General features: G+C 42.3%; 1 protein-coding gene across 1 annotated transcript; it reads right to left on the bottom strand.

Moving 5' to 3' along the window:
• Positions 1 to 2,283: 2,283 nt before the first annotated feature.
• LOC140236578 (FRAS1-related extracellular matrix protein 1-like) lies at positions 2,284 to 18,833 on the bottom strand. Its single transcript, XM_072316504.1, has 10 exons — positions 18,570 to 18,833; positions 15,478 to 17,699; positions 12,301 to 14,874; positions 11,380 to 11,732; positions 9,253 to 10,184; positions 8,261 to 8,410; positions 6,689 to 6,869; positions 5,247 to 5,331; positions 3,939 to 4,024; positions 2,284 to 2,970 (listed from the first exon to the last, which is right to left on the bottom strand). Exons 1-10 carry the CDS (start codon positions 18,804 to 18,806, stop codon positions 2,768 to 2,770), a joined length of 7,023 nt encoding a protein of 2,340 aa, XP_072172605.1. The 5' UTR covers positions 18,807 to 18,833; the 3' UTR covers positions 2,284 to 2,767.
• Positions 18,834 to 19,117: the final 284 nt, after the last annotated feature.

Raw genomic sequence — 19,117 nt, 5'->3', positions numbered from 1 at the left:
CAACAAGTGTTAAGATTTCAGAGGTTAAAATAATAAAAAGTTAATACTGAGTTCCGATCAGCACCCTCTATTGTGTAACTGCACACATATACACTAGAAATGTACATCTTTGCTTGGTTAATATAATAACGACATTAAGCATTATTATCTACAATGTACCGTATGTATAATGTTTATTTATCTGCATATGGTCTATGACATATAGTCATCTGTACTCCAAAACTTTTGACAAGAGACAGTAGTTTGGTATATAAAGGCATCACAGGTAGAAGGAATGGTGTTCCATAGAACTCTGCTACAGAATTTATTTCTTTCTGCTTTTTGTCCTTTGAATATGAATCAGTCGTCACTATCAAGTGTAATTTTGCAAAAATACATACATACATAGCACCAACATCATTTTGCTGTATGAAATATGAAAAGTTTTTCAGCCACTGATAGAGTAAACATCATACATGCATGTGACTTTGCAATACTTATACATGGAATAAATATGGGTTATGATACAAAACTAGCTCTTAAATAACACTCTTCGCTCAGATAGTTCTGTCCACAGATATGCTAAGAAAAGAAAAAAAAAATGATTGTCTACATGGAAACATGTATATCAGCCCTTTTGGTAGTATAGCACCATAGTTTGTGTTTCACACTATTCCAGTGTTACCAAGTAGTAGCAACTGCCTGTTCTCAGTTCTTTGCTCGGCCATTATCTTTCCTTTGTACCTGTAACTTCCAATTCTTTTCTTCTTTTTTTCCCCCCCTGCATTTCAGTTCCTTTTTTTTTTTTGGGGGGGGGGGGTGGTTGTAATGGTAATATATTTACATTTCGTCCCTCTCCCATACCCTGATCCAAAATGCAACTTAAAGGTCTGTTTACCGTGGGAGCAGTGATTTAAAAAATTTCAAAATATCATATTTGATGCATATGTGTAGGTCTGTTGTATCACAAAACATTCTACCATATAAAATTTTCGCAATAAAGCCTAAAATATAAGGAGATGTCGGTATTTTTCTCAATAAACCATAACTGTTGACGGTTTAGTGTGGAAGCATTTGTATTAAAACTATTGTTCACATTTTGTGTATTTAACAATACTTAACATCGATTATACGGATTCAAATTTTTACAGGCACCACAATGTTAGAGACAGATTAAATCTAATTCGATTATCAAGTAACTGGGAAAGAAAAAATTCATCACTGCACAAAGTGCTAAATGTAGGTTTGTACAATTGAGGTCTTGAGGTCGCTGAGGTCAATTGAGGACATTTATACCGAGTGAAAGAGTATGGAAAATAGTGGATGGGCTTAATAGCAGGGTTATACACTTCAAACTCTCTATAGATGTTAACATCACAAACAGCACCAGACTGCATTGAGCACCCCAAAATAGCTCTAAATGTATATCTATGCAACATTTAAATTGAACCTCAACCCACTGAGAATGAGCTGATTTTGCTGACAACAAATGACATGCATCTCTTATAGACATCTGCCCGAGTATTCTTGGGACTTGTCTTCAACGGGTTAAGGTGTTACGCCTGAATGCCCACCCCCCCCCCCCTTTCACTCATGCTGTTGTTATTTCACCCTTTTCCTGTCCTTATACCTTTGTGTTGTTCTTGATTCAGTTTGATGCTGCCTCCCTATTCATTTTTATCCTCAATGATCCTTGTGGTCATTAATAGCCTGTCCCTTTTGTTTGGTCACTCCTCTGCTATAATCCTCCCTCGATCCTTCCCCCGCTTACTTGGCTCCTTGCCTTTGACATCTTACCTACCCTTTTGTTTTCTTTGTTCTGTGTCCCTAGACCCTTCCAGACAGTGCATGATGTTTGTAGTCCTTATGACATGTCTGCTTATACCATTACCTTTGTCATTCTACCTCTGATAAAGATTCAGCTAGGGTTGAAAGCTCTGGCCTCTTTTTGACTCCATTTCACTTTAATATTTGTAGGAATGCCTTCAAACTCCATGTTTTTATATAAAAATAGAAAACAAAGTAAGGAAAAAAAAAACAATAATGCATTGTTCACATCACATTATCTCATCATCACATTATTACTTCATAATTTTTACCAAACAGATGATACATCTCAAATTCTTCAATGACAACACAAAGGTACCCTGTAAGGGAGAGGAAAATATGAAGCTACATACATGTTTAATACATTGACATGTTTAAATTAGAAAACAGACACACTGTATGGCCCAAAATGAATTGGAAAGAAAGAATAGAACACATTAAAAAAACCTATCATGAATGTTTATATTAGTCTTCATGATACATTCCACTAATAGTTTCCATCAGCCTTCAATTGATTTTACCACAAAGACCGTGGGAGAGCAGAAACACATCCTGTTTTGAGATGTGGCTTTCCTGAATGGGATATTTTATAAATTATTCCCAGTCCTTGAGCTGCCCACATGAACTCGAGCACTGCTAACATAACATAGAAAGACATACATACAGTAGGCACAGTGATAACATATCAACCGCTATGCACGCCATGCATGTACACCTCTCCCACACGCTATAGTCGGTTTAGATTAAAAAGAAGCCCCAAAGTAGGTAGTCAAGTGAGGCCCAAAATGGTTACTGGGAAGGTAGGACGATCTTCCACCACAAGCCTATTAACCCTCTCCCCGCCACCATCTCAAAAACCCCACTGACTTTATGTATACAGAGGCCGTCCATGGTAGTGACAGAGTTAAGTGAATAGAAGGGTGGAAAAATGCTGGTATTCATGAGGTACTGATCGGCCATCCTACATGGCGTTCTTCATACAAACAAAGCTCCTGGTGGTCGCATTGCAGTCCCTGTCCATCCAGCGCAGCCGGGCCGTCATGTAGGTGCAGTCATAGCGGCCGGCGTGGTTGGAGATGCGGGAGGACTGGGACCAGCGAGTGAAGGTGATGGGGTCGCCAGACACCCACTCCCACGACTCTTCCGTCTGCTTGTCGTTCAGACCTGAAACACGGAGTAAAATTGCATTTCGTGCTTACGTATTCACAAGAGATCTGCTAAGTCCGCTATTAAAGTCTTTTTAGAAAAATTGCCCTTCATCGACGCAAATAAGCAACAATTATTCAGTGTTTTAGTACTAGTAGCCATGTAAAAATCACGGGCATACATGCTCCAGTCGAATTTGAACTAATGATCTCCCAGTTACTGGACAGGCGTTATATCCACTAGACCACTGAGCTTAATCTAGATAGGCAGTGCTGGCTATAATCCTTATCACATGTAGCAATGAAGGGCATCGATAAAGGGCAATTTGTCAGTCAGTTGCAACGAAAACAACTTGATGCAAGAATTCATAACTATGAACTTTCAAGTCTTGTTTACAACCAAACAAGTAGATTCTATTGCTAGGGCAGTGCCAAAAACCAACGACAAACAAATGGTAATTGAATTTTAACCCATTCCATACTGGATACATGATTGACTGTATAAACTTTTGCATATTGATTTAAATATGTGAGACAAGAATACAAAGATTATGTCACTCACTCCTTAAAACTAAAATAAAATGTGCTTCGAAAATAAATTGGCAAAGAATCAAAATACATACACAGATTATGAGGAAGACCAAAAAAAGAAAGAAATAACAAAAAAAATCATTATACAGAAGAGATGAAAAGAAGTATGAAAAGGAAATAAAATCACCTTTCATCTAAACATACAAACAAGAATATATCACTGATATGGAATGAACTTCAATATTTTCAGGACAGAAGATCCTAAAATGGCTTATTCCATCTTTGACACAGTGCTAAAATGGGAAGCATACACCCATTCATTTTGTTTGGTTGACGCAAGGGGGAAAACATTCTCATTTGGTGTCATTTCTGTAGCGTGACTGGTTGCGAATAAAAAGAGAAATAAATGGCTTTGCCTTTGAAGCAGACTTTCACTATCAAATATCTATGACTCACCGATCCAAGCCACTTCCCCATTCAGCAAATCACCCAGCCACTTCAGTTCTCTCTTGGATAGGATGCTAGCAAGGTTGCTATTGTACCTGTCAAAGGGTCAAGGGTGAAAGGGCAATGGTAAGTACTGACAGATTTCACGAGACGCATTTTCCGGACATTTGATGTGCCACCCTGCTAATGCTCGTCTCACACAGCTGTCTACTAAGTACTACCTTGATCATTCCTTTGTGGAATGTGTGTGAGTCATATCAAATCACATCTAGACAGTACTGTAAATCCATAAATTTTTGAGTGTATTTGATTTCACGAATTATGCAAGAGCCAAGATCAGTAAAATTAAAATGGACATGAAAGTTCTTTGTACACTGTATGTACTGAATGCGAACATTTCTTGCTGTTCAGTATTGCATCAAAAACCAATATTGAATCTTACTAGGAAGCCTATACTCTTTCAGGCAAGTGTATCAAACTATGTCAACAACAAATCTTAGACACTGTATCAATTTTTTTTTTTTTTGTTTTTTGTTTTTTTTTTGGGGGGGGGATGAACACTTATCAAGTGAACCTACAATATGACATGCTTTCCCTTTCAAAAAAAAAAAAAAAGGTGGCCTTTTTCTTTCCTATCTTTTTTTTTTTCCATGACATTGTTTTTGTGTTTTTCACCTTTTTTTTTGTTGTTGTGGAATTTTCTTCCAAATGCTTGGCACTGTTACCAACAATGTACCTCTAACAGGTCATCAATTACCTAAACAAACAAACAACGCAAAATCCCCACCCACTATGGAAAAATAGTTTGCAAAGCAAAACAATTCTTATAGTTTACAGCAATTAAATGTTGTACCGGTACACAAAATGAAACCTACAAAAGCTATCAACATAACAGATAAACAGCAGTGATTCTTAATCTTACCACATTTTTTTTGTATAGTATGTGTGAAAGTAAATACAAGTACATGTGCATGCCATACATATCATATACAAACAAACAATCATACATACAACTGTACATGTATGCCTACATACAGACAGACAAACATATAAACACACATTAAAATAAACATACATATTGTACATACAAACACCCACATCCAAACATACATAAACGTATCACATGCATACATCAGAGCACTACAGAATTTGCCCACTTCTGGTACAAAATGAGTACCAGCTAGGTTCATATATTGAATGCCTTCCGATGACACACTTCATCCTTCAATCACTTGCATACGTTTTTTTCCTGTCAACGTAGGAAAGGGAGGATATACCGGCAATAATCTTTTTTTTCTTTTTTTTTTTCAAGCGAACCTCTCTCTGCAGATTCTCTGGGCTTCGTTCCACGTCTGCGGCTGTCTGGAGACCAGGAAGCAGCGGCTGTTGTGGTAGCTCCATCCTGAAGCCGGCACGACACGGTGGAAGGTCATGTACGCAGACGAAGCGAGTAGGTTGAACATGAATGGACACATTATGATACTAGTCTGCCTAAACACATCTAGCATGGCATTGTGAACAGGGTACATACTGCAGCATCTCTCTCTCTTTATCTATCTATCTATCTATCTATCCATCTATCCATCTATCTATCTATCCATCCATCTATCTATCTCTATCTATCTATCCATCCATCTATCTATTCATCTATCTATCTATCTATCTATCCATCTATCTATTATCCATCTATCTATCTAACTTTCTATTTATCCATCTATACATTTATCCATCCATCTATCTATCTTTCTATCTTTCAATATATTCATCTATCTACCTGTCTATCCAGATATCTCCTTATCTCTTCATTCATATATCTAGACCTATCTAATGACAAATCTGTCTATGTATCTTGTTATCGACTGAACTGTCATTTGTCTGTCTATTTACTGGGTATATACATGTACTTATATGTATCTACCTCATTGATATACCTCTTTAATATGTGAAGAGTTTGTTTGCAAAAACCGATAAGTCCATTTTTGAAGATTTTGAAGTACGGCCTCTGTCATAAAGTACAAAATAATACCTTTTAAATGATATATTGGTCACTACATAAAAAGGTATATTTTTGAAGTAATGGTCAAAAAAAGAAGCAAAAATTTTCTTATTATTCTCTTTATTTTTCTTGACCTTTAATCGCAAATATCTCCATTTGGCAAATATGGACTTATCGTTTTTTGCAAACAAACTCCTCATGTACATACATTTGTATGTGTGTTTACATTTCTATAAACATGCATGTGTGCACATGTAATTTTGCCTGTGTGCAGGGTACTATACAAAATATTTCTCATGACTGCCCAAAAACATATTTGGATAATGCACCAAAACTTTGAACAAGCAAGTATTTATTCATATTACTTGCTGGACAGTGAGTTAAATTTGCTTTAATTTGCCAGCTGACAAGTGGATATACATGTATGTTAGATGTACATATGCTCCCATTCAAACATTTTATACTCGTTGTGATAAAAGCAAACATTTATTGTCTGCATTTTTTTAATACCCATTATACCTCAGTGCTTTGACATCATTTTGAATTTTTATGATACAGCAAATCCAGCTCTGTTATGAGTCCCCATGAACACACTTTTCATTTGCATGAAACCCTAGCTATACATATTGTGTCTTATCAATTTCTTTAAAGATTTATATACCTTCATATATTTGACTGTACGGAACTTAAAAGTTTGGAATTGTTATTTCAGACTCTGGCAGATGTGGATCTCCAAATCAAACGACTAACTTCTTGTGCCCACCTCGCTCGCATTGTCCGTCGTCGTACACCGAGGCCCCACGGATGAGCTCTGCGAGGTCAAAGGGCACCCAGTTGCTGCCGTCGCACTTGATGATGAGACCGTTGTGGGTGTCCTGCCGAATCTCCCCCACGTTGGCTGGAGTGCAGGGGAAGGGGACCAGGGAGGAGGCTATGGGCGGGGCCTGGTGGAATCGGGTGGTTGGGGTTGAGATGGTTGGCAAGAGTGAAAGCAATGAAAAGTGATCCAAGGTAAATGCATGAAGAAATGAGATACAAACATATTTTCATCCACCTTTCTCTATGAGGACTGGTAAGCATTTTGGGAGGTATTAAAAGGAATGACCGTCTTATTTCATTCATAATTGTTTTCATAACTGCTTCATTCTATCTCATCTCTGTTATCACTATAATCATGATGCAAATTTTAGTAACCTCATGAGCCTCCATGGCCTTCCTTATTGCCATGTGCAATGGCATCTTTAAGGCTTGTTTCAAAAGGGAAAAATTGCATGAAATGACGGCAAGAATTTGAGAAAAGGAGCAATAAAAATATGGAACTGAAAAATCTTATCCTTTCGGACATTGAAGTGATGACAGCATACATGTACAGATGAGACACAGCAGTAGAAATGATTCTAATTCACAAAATAACAAGGAAAAGTAGAAATTACGCGGTGCGTAATATATGTCCCCGCCGGAAGTAGCATTTTGTAGCAAAATGTACAATATAGGTCAAAAATCAAGGTGAAAGGTCAAAGAAGTCAAAGGTCAAAATTCTGTGTAGAAGTTTTGAAGCCGTCACCTAGTGCCATCACATAAAGCAAACGGAATCGAATCGGGTTAGAAATGGCGAAGGAGCAGCATTTTGTAGCCAATGTACAATATAGGTCAAAAATCAAGGTCAAAGGTCAAAGAAGTCAAAGGTCAAAATTCTGTGTAGAAGTTTTGAAGCCCTAACCTAGAGCCATCACATAAAGCAAACGGAATCGAAATCGGGTTAGAAATGGCGAAGGAGTAGCATTTTGTAGCAAAATGTACAATATAGGTCAAAAATCAAGGTCAAAGGTCAAAGAAGTCAAAGGTCACAATTCTGTGTAGAAGTTTTGAAGCCCTCACCTAGAGCCATCACATAAAGCAATCGGAATCGAAATCGGGTTAGAAATGGCGAAGGAGTAGCATTTTGTAGCAAAATGCACAATATAGGTCGAAGGTCAGGGTCAAAGGTCACAACTGAAATTCTGTGTAGAAGTTTCAAAGCTCCCATGTAGTGCTATCATATAAAGCAAACAGAATCGAAATTGGCTCATAAATGACAGAGAAGTAGCAAATTTAAGATTTTGATCACACAGGGACGCACACACAGACAGACGGACGGACAGACGGACAGACACACGGACACACACACATACGGAGCCCGTTTCATAGTCCCCTCCTCGAACTCGTTCGGCGGGGACAAAAACAGAAACAATTGCACAACTTTTCACCTCCAAAAACGCACAGGCATCAAACAAACAAGCAAGCAAACAAACAAACAAACAAGCAAGCAAACAAACAAACAAACAGAGCAGCGTACCTGTTGTCTAGGACCACCTTGAGTGTTTCCGTGACCCAGAGGAATCTGCCTCAGAGGGTCACGACCTGACGAACCACCCCCGGAGGGTGGTCCATTCTGTTGCTGGACACCTCTCACCACACTGGGCATGAAGACGTTGGCCACATCTGTCTACAGAACACAGAACAATGCCCTTCCTGTTACCCTCAGTACAAACAATCAAATAGTTTTCAGCTACTAATGCTCGCTTTGGAATACTTGCTGCAGAAATCTGCATAAAATGTAATATCACTGCATGTTCCAGACTTCGAAGAGTACAACTTGAACAAACAGAATACTTAAAAATTCATGAAAATATTTTTTTAAAGTTATGACATCCTATTGCATTATGTGTAGAGTGTTTACTGATTACATTCTTGAAATATGCAAATTACTTGAGGATGTGACGTCATTGCCTCACAACTCTGAAATCATATCGCATCACCGAGAATATAATATATTACAGATGAGCATTAATTCAGCAACTATAGCTCCCCTTTTCAAGGACTACAATCATCGCTCATTCATAACAAGCAAGTTGCTGCAAAGGATGTGACCTAGTGATCATTTTTTGGAATTGACTCGATACAGAAGGGATTGTGGAGTGAAAACTTTGTGTGGTGGGAACTGGAGACTTGCTAACCAATGAAATAGTCGTCTCCGGCATTTTGGGTACGCATCAGTAATCACTTTTACAGTTTCACGAAAACATCTAAAATTGAAAAGATTTCTCAAGTTTCATAATTTTTCTTGCCTGCCTCAAATCAAAGCATTACTGTTGTTCTTGTAGGATTTCACGTAACCATCAAAGTTTAGGTTAATGGTGACAAGGTAGACATCTCTCCTGCATGCACAAAATTTGTCCTGAATTTTGGTGAATATTGTTCATACTTCTTTTACTTTACATATTTTCATACAACATGATCAAGGGAAAGAAAATGCTGAACTTCAATAACTCAAGATTTCAAATAAACCTGGGGTGGTCGATTCTCATCCACTTCTCCTGGCCGACTGACGACGACTGGAACAACATCCCCCACCGTAGCGTGGTAAAGCCTTACATCCTCAGTGCCAACATGCCCATCGGGGTTAGAGTCTTCCCCTGCCTGAGACGGAGAGCTCCCCGGGTCCCTGGGGACGTAAACCTGGCCAAAGGGAGTGTCCGGCACCGGTTGTTGAGGATTGCTCGCTGAGGCTGGCCTTCCAGGGGGATACAGATTCCCTTGCTGGAAGCCGAAGGGATTGGAGCTGTCGTACTGGGCTGGGTCGGGATTATGCAATGGCTGATTTGGGTTCGCATCAAGCACTGGCAGTCCATCTTCATCCAGGGGTATGAGCAGCTGCTCGCAGCATGTTTGACCCGGTATCGATGCCAGTACTGCATCATCGCAGCAGGTCTGTCCCGGGAGGGGGTCTACCATGACACCCTGCGAGGCATAGGGATCCCCTGGGTTGCCGGGATACGGACCACGCCCACCCTGCTGGGTGCCGTCAGTGCCATCGTAGCCCACACCGTAGAGATACTGATACCAGGTTTCTGCAGCGTAGGGGTCAAAGGACTGGTGCTCAACCACTGGAAGCCCCTCAATGTGGATGGGTGGGCCATCATTGACTGCAGGATCACCCCCAACCAAGCCGTCCCCATCAAAGTTGGGGTCAAACACGCCCGGAACGAAAGGATTGCCCGGACCTGGATTTTGGGGGTCTACCGGTCCTGGCCCTGGATTCAGAGGGTCGAGTGGCCCTGCGTTGATAGATGTGCCTGCACCAGGACCTGAGCCACCAGGTTGAGATGGGGGGAAGTCTGGCATAGGAACGTGGTGACCTCCAGCCATGTCTGGTTGATCCACACAACATCCAGGGGTTTCTTCTCGGGTGTTTGGTGTGGACATGCCCCTGCATACACCTGGTGCAGTGAAAAATATGAGGAAGCCACATAAATCTTGAAAATCTTTCTTGCCACAAAGAGAAGGAAGATATTGAAGCAAGCTGTGGGGGGGGGGGGGGGGGCTATTTCAAGATTCTATCCAATGATCAATACATGTCGTAGTTTTCATACAAGCACTGTCTGCACCTGTTTGACAACATTGACTGCTCAAATCAAAATACATATGTACAGTTCTTAGCTGTGTATTTAAAGGCTTTATAACGAATCTTTCAAGAATTGAAATAGTCTATTAAATGGTCATTGTGTATTCTGCTAATGAAGAGAAAATATGAACTGCAGACAAATGCACTCGGCATTGCTCAGAAGCTTTAAAATGGAATTATGCAATAAACCCTCTACGTGCTACATTACATTCCTGTCCATAGGTTTGTGGGAGAAATTTGTGCACATTTGACTCATTGGCATCGGGAGGGTTAAATCAAAGGAATACAGAGGGAAAGAAAGAAAGGAGTGAAACGCTGAGCAGCTGAATCTCAGAGTAAGACAGGAAAGTCACAAGGGAAAAAAAGAAATCTGCAAACATCTGGAAGGAATACTTCTAAATCGTGAAGGAAATCTCCTCTAACTGTCTGCGTTTGAATGTTGTGAGCTAAATTCCTAGAAGCTCCATGAATCATAGCACAAAAATACACTTGGATGTCACTGAATAACTGTGTACGTGTGTGCATTTCTCAGTGTGTAATGTTCACATGGTCTACTAAGATATGAACTTTGGTTATGATCTTTTTCTACACTGTTCAGTACACACTTATCAGAGGAAGTTTGTGCTTGTTTTCCGTACATGGTTACTCACATAAAGTCAATGTGCATGTTGTGCTTGCATTTAAGTATCATCACTTTATCAACAGAATAGTTATATATCAAAAAACATTTTACTGTTTGTTTCACTCACACATGCATGCTTCGTTTGAAAGAGTGGCATAAAGTTAAAAGGTCCATGTCCTGATTCTAACATCCATTTTCATAGAGAGTGCCAATCTCCTTGACATGCATTTTGCTCTTCTGTTAACTGGAAAAACAAGGATCTATGTTGTGAGTGTTCACTGAGTACGACAACTCAGCCAAACTGCTATAAATGTTAAACGTACATATTACGTAAAAACCAACTGAGTGGAGGGCACATCACAGATAATCTAACTACCAACAACCTTACCATTTTTGGCATCTTTGATAACCACAGTCACTCGGCTGTACTGTCCAAGAACGGCATTGACCGGATCCACCAGCGTCACTCTGAACCGCTCCCGTGTCTCCTCGAGCTCATCGGGCAGCAGCTGCACGTTCCACGTTGCCGTGGAGATGGTCGGATCCATCTGGAGCAGGCGGGCGCGGCTGGGGATGTAGTCCTGGCCGGCGCGGGCCGTCATGTCCTCCACCTCCACGGTGACGAAGGAGGAGAGGAGCTGGTTCCCGATGCGGATGACGTGGATGGGGAGAGTGCCATCCGTCTCGCACACCATGTACTGGGGACGAGAAAACATGACCACCGCCCAGTGCATAGAAAACCTGAGAGACAGACATATCATACACATAATAATATGCAATTCAACAAGACGGAAAAGCAGTTTGTAAATACATAGGACTAGTCAAATCTATCAGTGCTAAACAAACTCTTGCCTTCATAACAATTTGAGAGTGGTAATGATAAGACAATCGGAGGATTTGCACTCATTCTAAAGAAGACCTTATATGCCTTTATGACTGCTGGACAAATTTTACTCAGTCACATTCATTTCAACTGTCCTTCAATGAAGTTATTTTAACCTATCTAACCTCATTTCAGGTGCAATAGACCATGTAGTAGCATTATATGCACACTGAAGGGAAGGAGCCTGAACAAGGTCTTTTGCTTATCCACCATTCAAGGAATATTAACTGAATAAAGTAATCAGCATAAAATCGGAAAAGTTTTTTTGAGGGGGGGGGGGGGTGTCCAGAAGCTTGAACATTGGTTTGATAAAAAGATAAAGGAAGAAACCTTTAATAAAAATCTTCCCCACATCAGTACTCCTATATGAACAATTTAATAGTAATGTCTCAGCTACTTGTTCAATAATTCACACATCATTCTTACCTCTGATTCCTCAAGCTGTTTCCATGGCAATCCCACACATCAAAGATGAAGCTGTCATTGGCTGCCTTCACATTCTCCCTCATCACGTACATGACCCTCTTGTTGTCAACGTCGCTCTGCGAAAACTGGCCCATTATCCGCTCCCTGCTGCCCACATATTCTAGATGACCAAACATCGGGTCTTTGGTCACGGAGTAGCTGATACCATCCGGTGGGCATTCATCGACTGCATGGAGGTTCATGTTGGAGAAGATGAACCCCATCTGGTCCAGAATTGTCTGCATTTTGGTCGGGCCAACATTCATGAGCACTTCTGGAGGATCCCTGTCGACAACGTTGACTTGGATTCGGAAGGACACTGGGTCATAGCGAGTCACCCCATTGACGACAAATCCAGTGTTGGTGCCGTCGTCGACGACGAAGAAGAACTCGTCTCTCTCCGCCTGCCCAAAGTCATGTCTGTAGGAAACATCATAGTTTTCGATGTCCCTCTGAGTGAAACTTCTCTCGACTGGAAGACCTCCAATAAGCAGGGTGCCAAATTGAGGGGGCTGGGTAATGACAAATGAGATACTGGAGGAGTCAGTGTCTGGATCCATTGCTTGCAGCTGGGAGAGTGACACGATCTGAAAGCCATTCTGGGCCACGGTCAGCGGTTCGTTGACCATCAGTATGGGCAGTTGATCATCAACTGGAACGACCACAATGTGGAAGGTGTCATTGCGCAGTTCGTAACCATTCGTGACGCTGAACGTGAACTGGTCATTCTGCACCCGATCTGTCCTGAGATGTCTGTAAATGATCCTGCGACCCAAAATGTCCATCTGTGTGAAGGACGTCAGGGGGATGTTTGGACGGGCTATGTCTTCCAAGTGGCCCTGTGTTGGAGATGACAGTACACGGAAAACGATATCTGCAAGCTCTCCGCTGTTGTCATTGGCAGAGAGGAGGTTGGGTGGAATGACAACAACTTGTCCCTCCTCTAGCCGAAGTCCATTGTTGGTGATCACGAGAGGTTCTCGCTTTGTGTTTTCAATCCTAATCCTGAAATTCTGCTTGCCAGTGGAATGCACACCATCGCTAACAGAGAAGTGGAAGCGGTCAATGCCCTTTGAGCCCAGGGCAGCAGAATGAAGGTATCGGATAAGGTTCTGATTGAGATCCTCCTGGGTGAAGTTTGAGAGGACGGCAGTGATGTCTTCCCAACTATCATCGCCGACTTTCCGTTGAAGGGTACCTCTCCGAGGCAAGGAATTCAGAGTGTAGATGAGGTGATCATCGGGCGTGTCCTCATCCTCACTGCGCAGAATAACGGGGGAAATGAGGCGACTCTCCCTGATGCTTATCTTAATTCCAGCATTTTTTATGATTACAGGAGCTTCATCGTTGACTGGGATGATAGTGATATTGATCATTTTGCGAATGGAGTGTTTCCCGTCTGTAACACGCACAACAAACTTATCGCTCGTTGACTCAGAACCATCGTGAACATAGGCCAGGGAAAGCGTGTTCAAGAGCTGATTTAGATTGAAATCAAAGACTGGCCTGGGAGACTGCGCAAGAGGGGGAACCCTGTTGATAATGATGCCGTGTTCTGGAGCTCGAATGATCGAAAACATCAACATGTCCATGGGGATGTCCAGATCATTTGCATTAATTGTGTCTGTCCTGATCTTGAAGAATGAGCCTTCGAAAACTGTGAAGTTACGCACAGTCAGGAATGGCGCCTCGTCATTCTGTGGATTGATGTTGATCATGAATGTCACATTGGGTGAGGAGTGTTCCCCATCCGTTACATACAACATAAGGGAATCCCCACTGGGTTCCAGCCTTTCGAACCTTGATTGCACATAGTTGATGTTGCCATCAGCAATGTCCTGGAAGGTGAAGAAAGAGATGGGCTTACCAGCATTACTTTTCTCAAAGCCTGGAGAAGGGAGAATATTCTCGACAAAACCCCATTCTGGTTGGCGGGTGATGACAAAGCCGATCCGGTCCGATGTGGAATCACGATCAACTGCACTCAAGACATCAAGAGTGAAAGTTGTCTTCCCTCCTTCATCTACAAAGAAGGGGTTGCCAAAGACAATCCTCGGAGGTCTGTTATCTGTGGGGGTGATATTTATAATGACATCTTTGACCGGCAGATTGGGGTTGGATGGCACACTTTTGTCTGACACCAGCAGTGTGATCACGTCCTGGATGTTTCCAATTCCCGTCTCACCGCCTGTGTGCTGGTACTGGATCTTCCCTCTGATCACATCCCCCTGCGAGAATCGATTCACGATGACGCCATCTCGCAGCAGGACTCCCCTCAGGGGGTGCATCACCACGATGTAGTGGAGCAGCATGTCATTGGTGTCAGGGTCAGTGGCAGAGAGGATGTCTGCTCCGATAGTGACACTCCCTCCCTCTGGGATTGTCAGTTCGGATTCGAGACCCGTGAGCAGGGCCGGTATTTCATCATTGACAGGCACAATTGTCAGGGGAACTGTCTCTGTAACTGTGTGAACACCATCAGACACACTGACAACAAACTCGTCAGCCGTAGCCTCCGATCCATCACTGACATAACTGAACGTGATAAAAAAAAAAAAACAAACATACATATGATATGCATTTACATGAGCAGGTCAAGATTGAAGAATTAAATGAGAAAACATTTTTCTTATTTTTGCTTAATTTAACATCATTTGTAATACTGCAAAGCAAGAGGCCAAGAAGAGACACAGTTCCTTACTGTGATTTGCTTTCACTTTAAATAGAAATCATATATCTGCCTATCATGTCAAAGATATAGCATACATACATATTTCCTTTCTTCTCCACGAAAACTCGTGTACATTGAAATCAATTGCATTTAGCCAAACAATGCATCTTACATCACCCTAAATTTTTACAGCTGGAGTGGCCACAAAGCATGACAAAACACATTTATCCTGGTGAATTCTTTGGTGAGAAGTGAAAAGAGGTTCTTTCCTATATCATTCTTGTACCAATCCCCTCTTATAATGGTCCTGACACAGACACTCATGAAAGTTAGGATAAGATTTTTTTTTTTCAAAGATGTTTGATAGTGCTATCATGAAGTTTGCAATATGAAGTGTTGGATCATAGTATTTTGTCAAGTATTTAGTGCACTTGAGGAGAAGCTAGACCTTACATTGCAGGCCTTACCTGACCCTACCTGCTGCAACGTCAGCCATGGTGAAGTGGTTTCCTACAGTCATGTTCACTCCCCCGAGGAGAACGTGACCACGCAAAGGCAGCTGGACGATGCTCACCACCAGTTCCCCGGCATTGGTGTCCATGTCCGACACAGAGAACTGAATGGTGTCAAAGGTCAGGGATCGACCTTCCTTGACGAGGAGGTCACTGAAGTAGATGACTGGTTCTTGGTTGTTGACAGGGAGGATGGTGATGTTGAAGAATTCCCCAAGGACGATGTTGCCATAGGGATCGGTGACGGAAAAGACGAACCCTATCCGTCTGGAGTTGGGCCCGATCTCTTTCATTGGGGGCATGTACGCAATGGTACGTTGGTTGACCTCGCCTTGAGTGAAGGATCTGAGGGCCTGGTTGCTTAGGTGTTTGGATGGAGAGACCATGCCCGCTGTGGAGAACACTCTACCGGCATTTGTCAGGCTGAAGCTCTCCACTGAGTATGGAGGAGTGGTGATGGTGAAGCGCAGTCGCTCCTCAGATGATTCTGCATCAGTAAAGTGGAGGTAGTCTCGGGTGATGTACCCTATATCCGTTTCCCTGACAACCAAAGACTGCGACGAGCCAGGAACTCTCGTGGGAGGCAAGTCATGAACTGGAGCAATCTTGATCATGACCACCTGTGTCGGTGATTCATTGGGAGGGATTTGGTTGTCGAGCAGGATGAACTCAAAGGAATCGTCAAAGATCTCCTGGCCAAGGTGGTGGTAGTAGATAAGTCCACGGAAGAGGTCTCGTTGTGTGAATTCTGATACTGGATAGCCATACGTATCCTCCGAGAATTTCTTTAGCAGCTCACCAGCATGTGGCGGCTGGGTGATTCTGAAGACAATGTAATCATCGCTGGAATCCAAGTCGGAGGCCATCAGCATCATTCGATGGATGCGGACAGACCTGCCTTCTTTGAGTTCAAATTGAATGTTGTTGATCAGGTAAGGTGGACTATCATCCTTGGGCAGTATGTTGATTGGAATAGTCGTCCTAATACTGTGCCTGCCATCTGTGATTCTCAATTCAATGCTATCTCTGAGTGTATCACTGTCGTCGTGCTCATATACAACAGAATTTGCATTGATGTTCGCAGCAGAAAACATAATGGCCGGGCGTCCATTGATGTACAGCCTTCCATGTCGAAGACCGCCAACCACTTTTGCCCTGACGAATATAAGGTTGTCATTGTCCACCAGCTGAAAATTGGTTGGCCGGATTGTCCTTGACTGCCCTTCTAGCATGGTGAGGCCTGTGTTCACTGAGACCCTGGGAGCATTTGTCTCTGTGGACCTCACTGACACCAGCAAGTTGATGGGATTACTAGGTGCAAAATAGGCATCATAGACGGTAAATTCCACGGTGAACACCCGCCTCTCTGGTGAACTGACGGTCGGAGGTTTGTAGGCGATGTTGAGTCTGGACAGATCGTACTGGGTAAAGGATTCTATAGGGTGAGTGTGGTCGTCCAGGTTGACTATGTACCCTTCATTCGGGCCAAAGGGCTGGCTGATGTAGAAGATGAGGTCCTCGTTCTCCGTTTCATCATCGCTACCAGAGATCACCGACGGGGTGATGGTGGTTAGGATGAACTGGTCTGCCTCCATCACATACATGCTCATCATAGACCCGACAGGATTCTGGTTTGGAAAGGCTTCTTGGAGGTCGACAGGGAGGTAGTACCGCTCCTCGAACATCCCATCCATCATCATGGGGTCATTGATAATCAGCGTCATGGGGATAAAGTCAATGTTGGGCGTCGGTGGAACCAGATGCTCGTAGCGCACCATTCCCATCATGAACTCGTGGCAGTCGGCGGTCAGTGCCTGCACCTGCTCCTTCTCTGACCCGTAACCCCTGGTCAGCTCGCCATACTTTGGGAAACCACTTGTTACAGTGTTGATCTGCACAGTGCAGGAAACATTCCTCCAGCGCTCGTAATCAAAGTCAACCACTGTCCGGTCTATGAGATCAGATGTACCAAAGAAGCGTTCCACGGGCAGAGCCTGCACCGGCCTCACAACATGGTAAGGGTCCTGGGTAATGTTTACAGTGACATACACTGTCTCGTGAACTGTGTCCGTCTCTGTGAACTTGTACACCCGTAACTTGATGGTATCCTGATCCAGCAGAGGTATTCCTGAATGTGTGTAGGTCACAGTCTCAGGGGGGTAATCACAATCAAACACCTGTAAGAAAAGATAACTGTATTGAATCACATTGCTGAATACTATCTTACTAAGAAAGGCATTGGACTAATGGACTGCAGTATTATGACTTTAATAGGATAGGCCTACTATTTGACTATTCATATCTTTGTCTTAAGAAGACAAAGGGCAATACTCAAAAGCCGAGTCCAGGAAAACTTTACAGTTGAATATCGTCGCTGGGGTGACAAGACCTTGTATCTGCAATTTTGGTGAAAATGACTTTTTTGTATTTATGGTCAAATAATCAGTTAAGTGATGTCCTGTCCAAATCCTAGCTGTCTTACCCCAAAAATGAAGCCACCATGGCACATTAAAGGAACGGCTGTCCCATTTGGTATAGTGCTTTGGCCGCCATGTTTTTTGGCTCTCCTGAACATTTGACATTTTGTAGATACGAGGTCTTCTCGCCCCAGCGACAATATGTACCTAGCAAAATCATATACATGGTACTAACTGTACAACAAACATGGCTTTGCAATTTTTTGTTTAATACAGCAAAGTAATAATTCAGGTCAAAAAACTGTTATCATTAGAGTCTATGGTGCAAAATTCCCTACTGTTACATCAAATTCTTGATATAATGAAAAAAGTGTCTGTCCCGAGGAATTTGTTATAAAGAAGCCTGTAGTAACTCCAGAAAAAGATACAGGTGTCCTCTCATTCTTTCTGTCACAAACTGAAATTTAGATTGTTAATATTTAGACAAAAAAGTGAAAATACACCGTGTATACAAACTACTATTAAAATAGATGGGCCTTTAACACTGACACCTCCTTGCACCCCACTTTGTATTCACATTGATTTGCTGGACATCAATAAATGCCCACAGCTCAAAAGCAATTTACATACCTCTGGTTGAAGGATGCCAACTCTCTGGAAATAAGCCTCATTCAGTGCTACCTCGACTTTGCACTGCTGGCCCTCTGTCACCGGCTCAAAGGCCAGCACGCTCTGGTTCAGGTAGACGTGCCGACCGATGGCAACCTCCAGCCCCTGGTTGACGGTCACCAGCTGACCAACCACTGCAGCCACGTGGCCAAGGAGCAGCAGACTGGTGATCACTTCTCTGTCTGTTATCCTGGCCATGATGGCAAGTCTCTCCTACCTGGAGAAAGGGTTCCACTCAAGTTGATGTCCCAGTTAATCTCACATTAACGTAATGTCATCAGGACTTCTGTCAACTGAAAGATTTAGATAGGTAAACAAGAGACATTAAAGGTAGGGAATCCCATTTGCATGCCTTAAATGAAGAGTTGTGTAAACACAGTGGTATGTTGAAGAGAGTATCATTTTAGAAACTCCCATAAAGTATTGAAAGTGGAAGGTAACATTTAGTACATTTTTATTGACCGTTAGATTTTGAATTGAATTTTTTTCGGGGCTCACCGTAAATTCAA

This window comes from Diadema setosum, chromosome 13 (assembly GCF_964275005.1).
Source record: "Diadema setosum chromosome 13, eeDiaSeto1, whole genome shotgun sequence".
NCBI lineage: Eukaryota > Metazoa > Echinodermata > Echinoidea > Diadematoida > Diadematidae > Diadema > Diadema setosum.
This window is presented reverse-complemented; position numbering and strand designations above follow the sequence as displayed.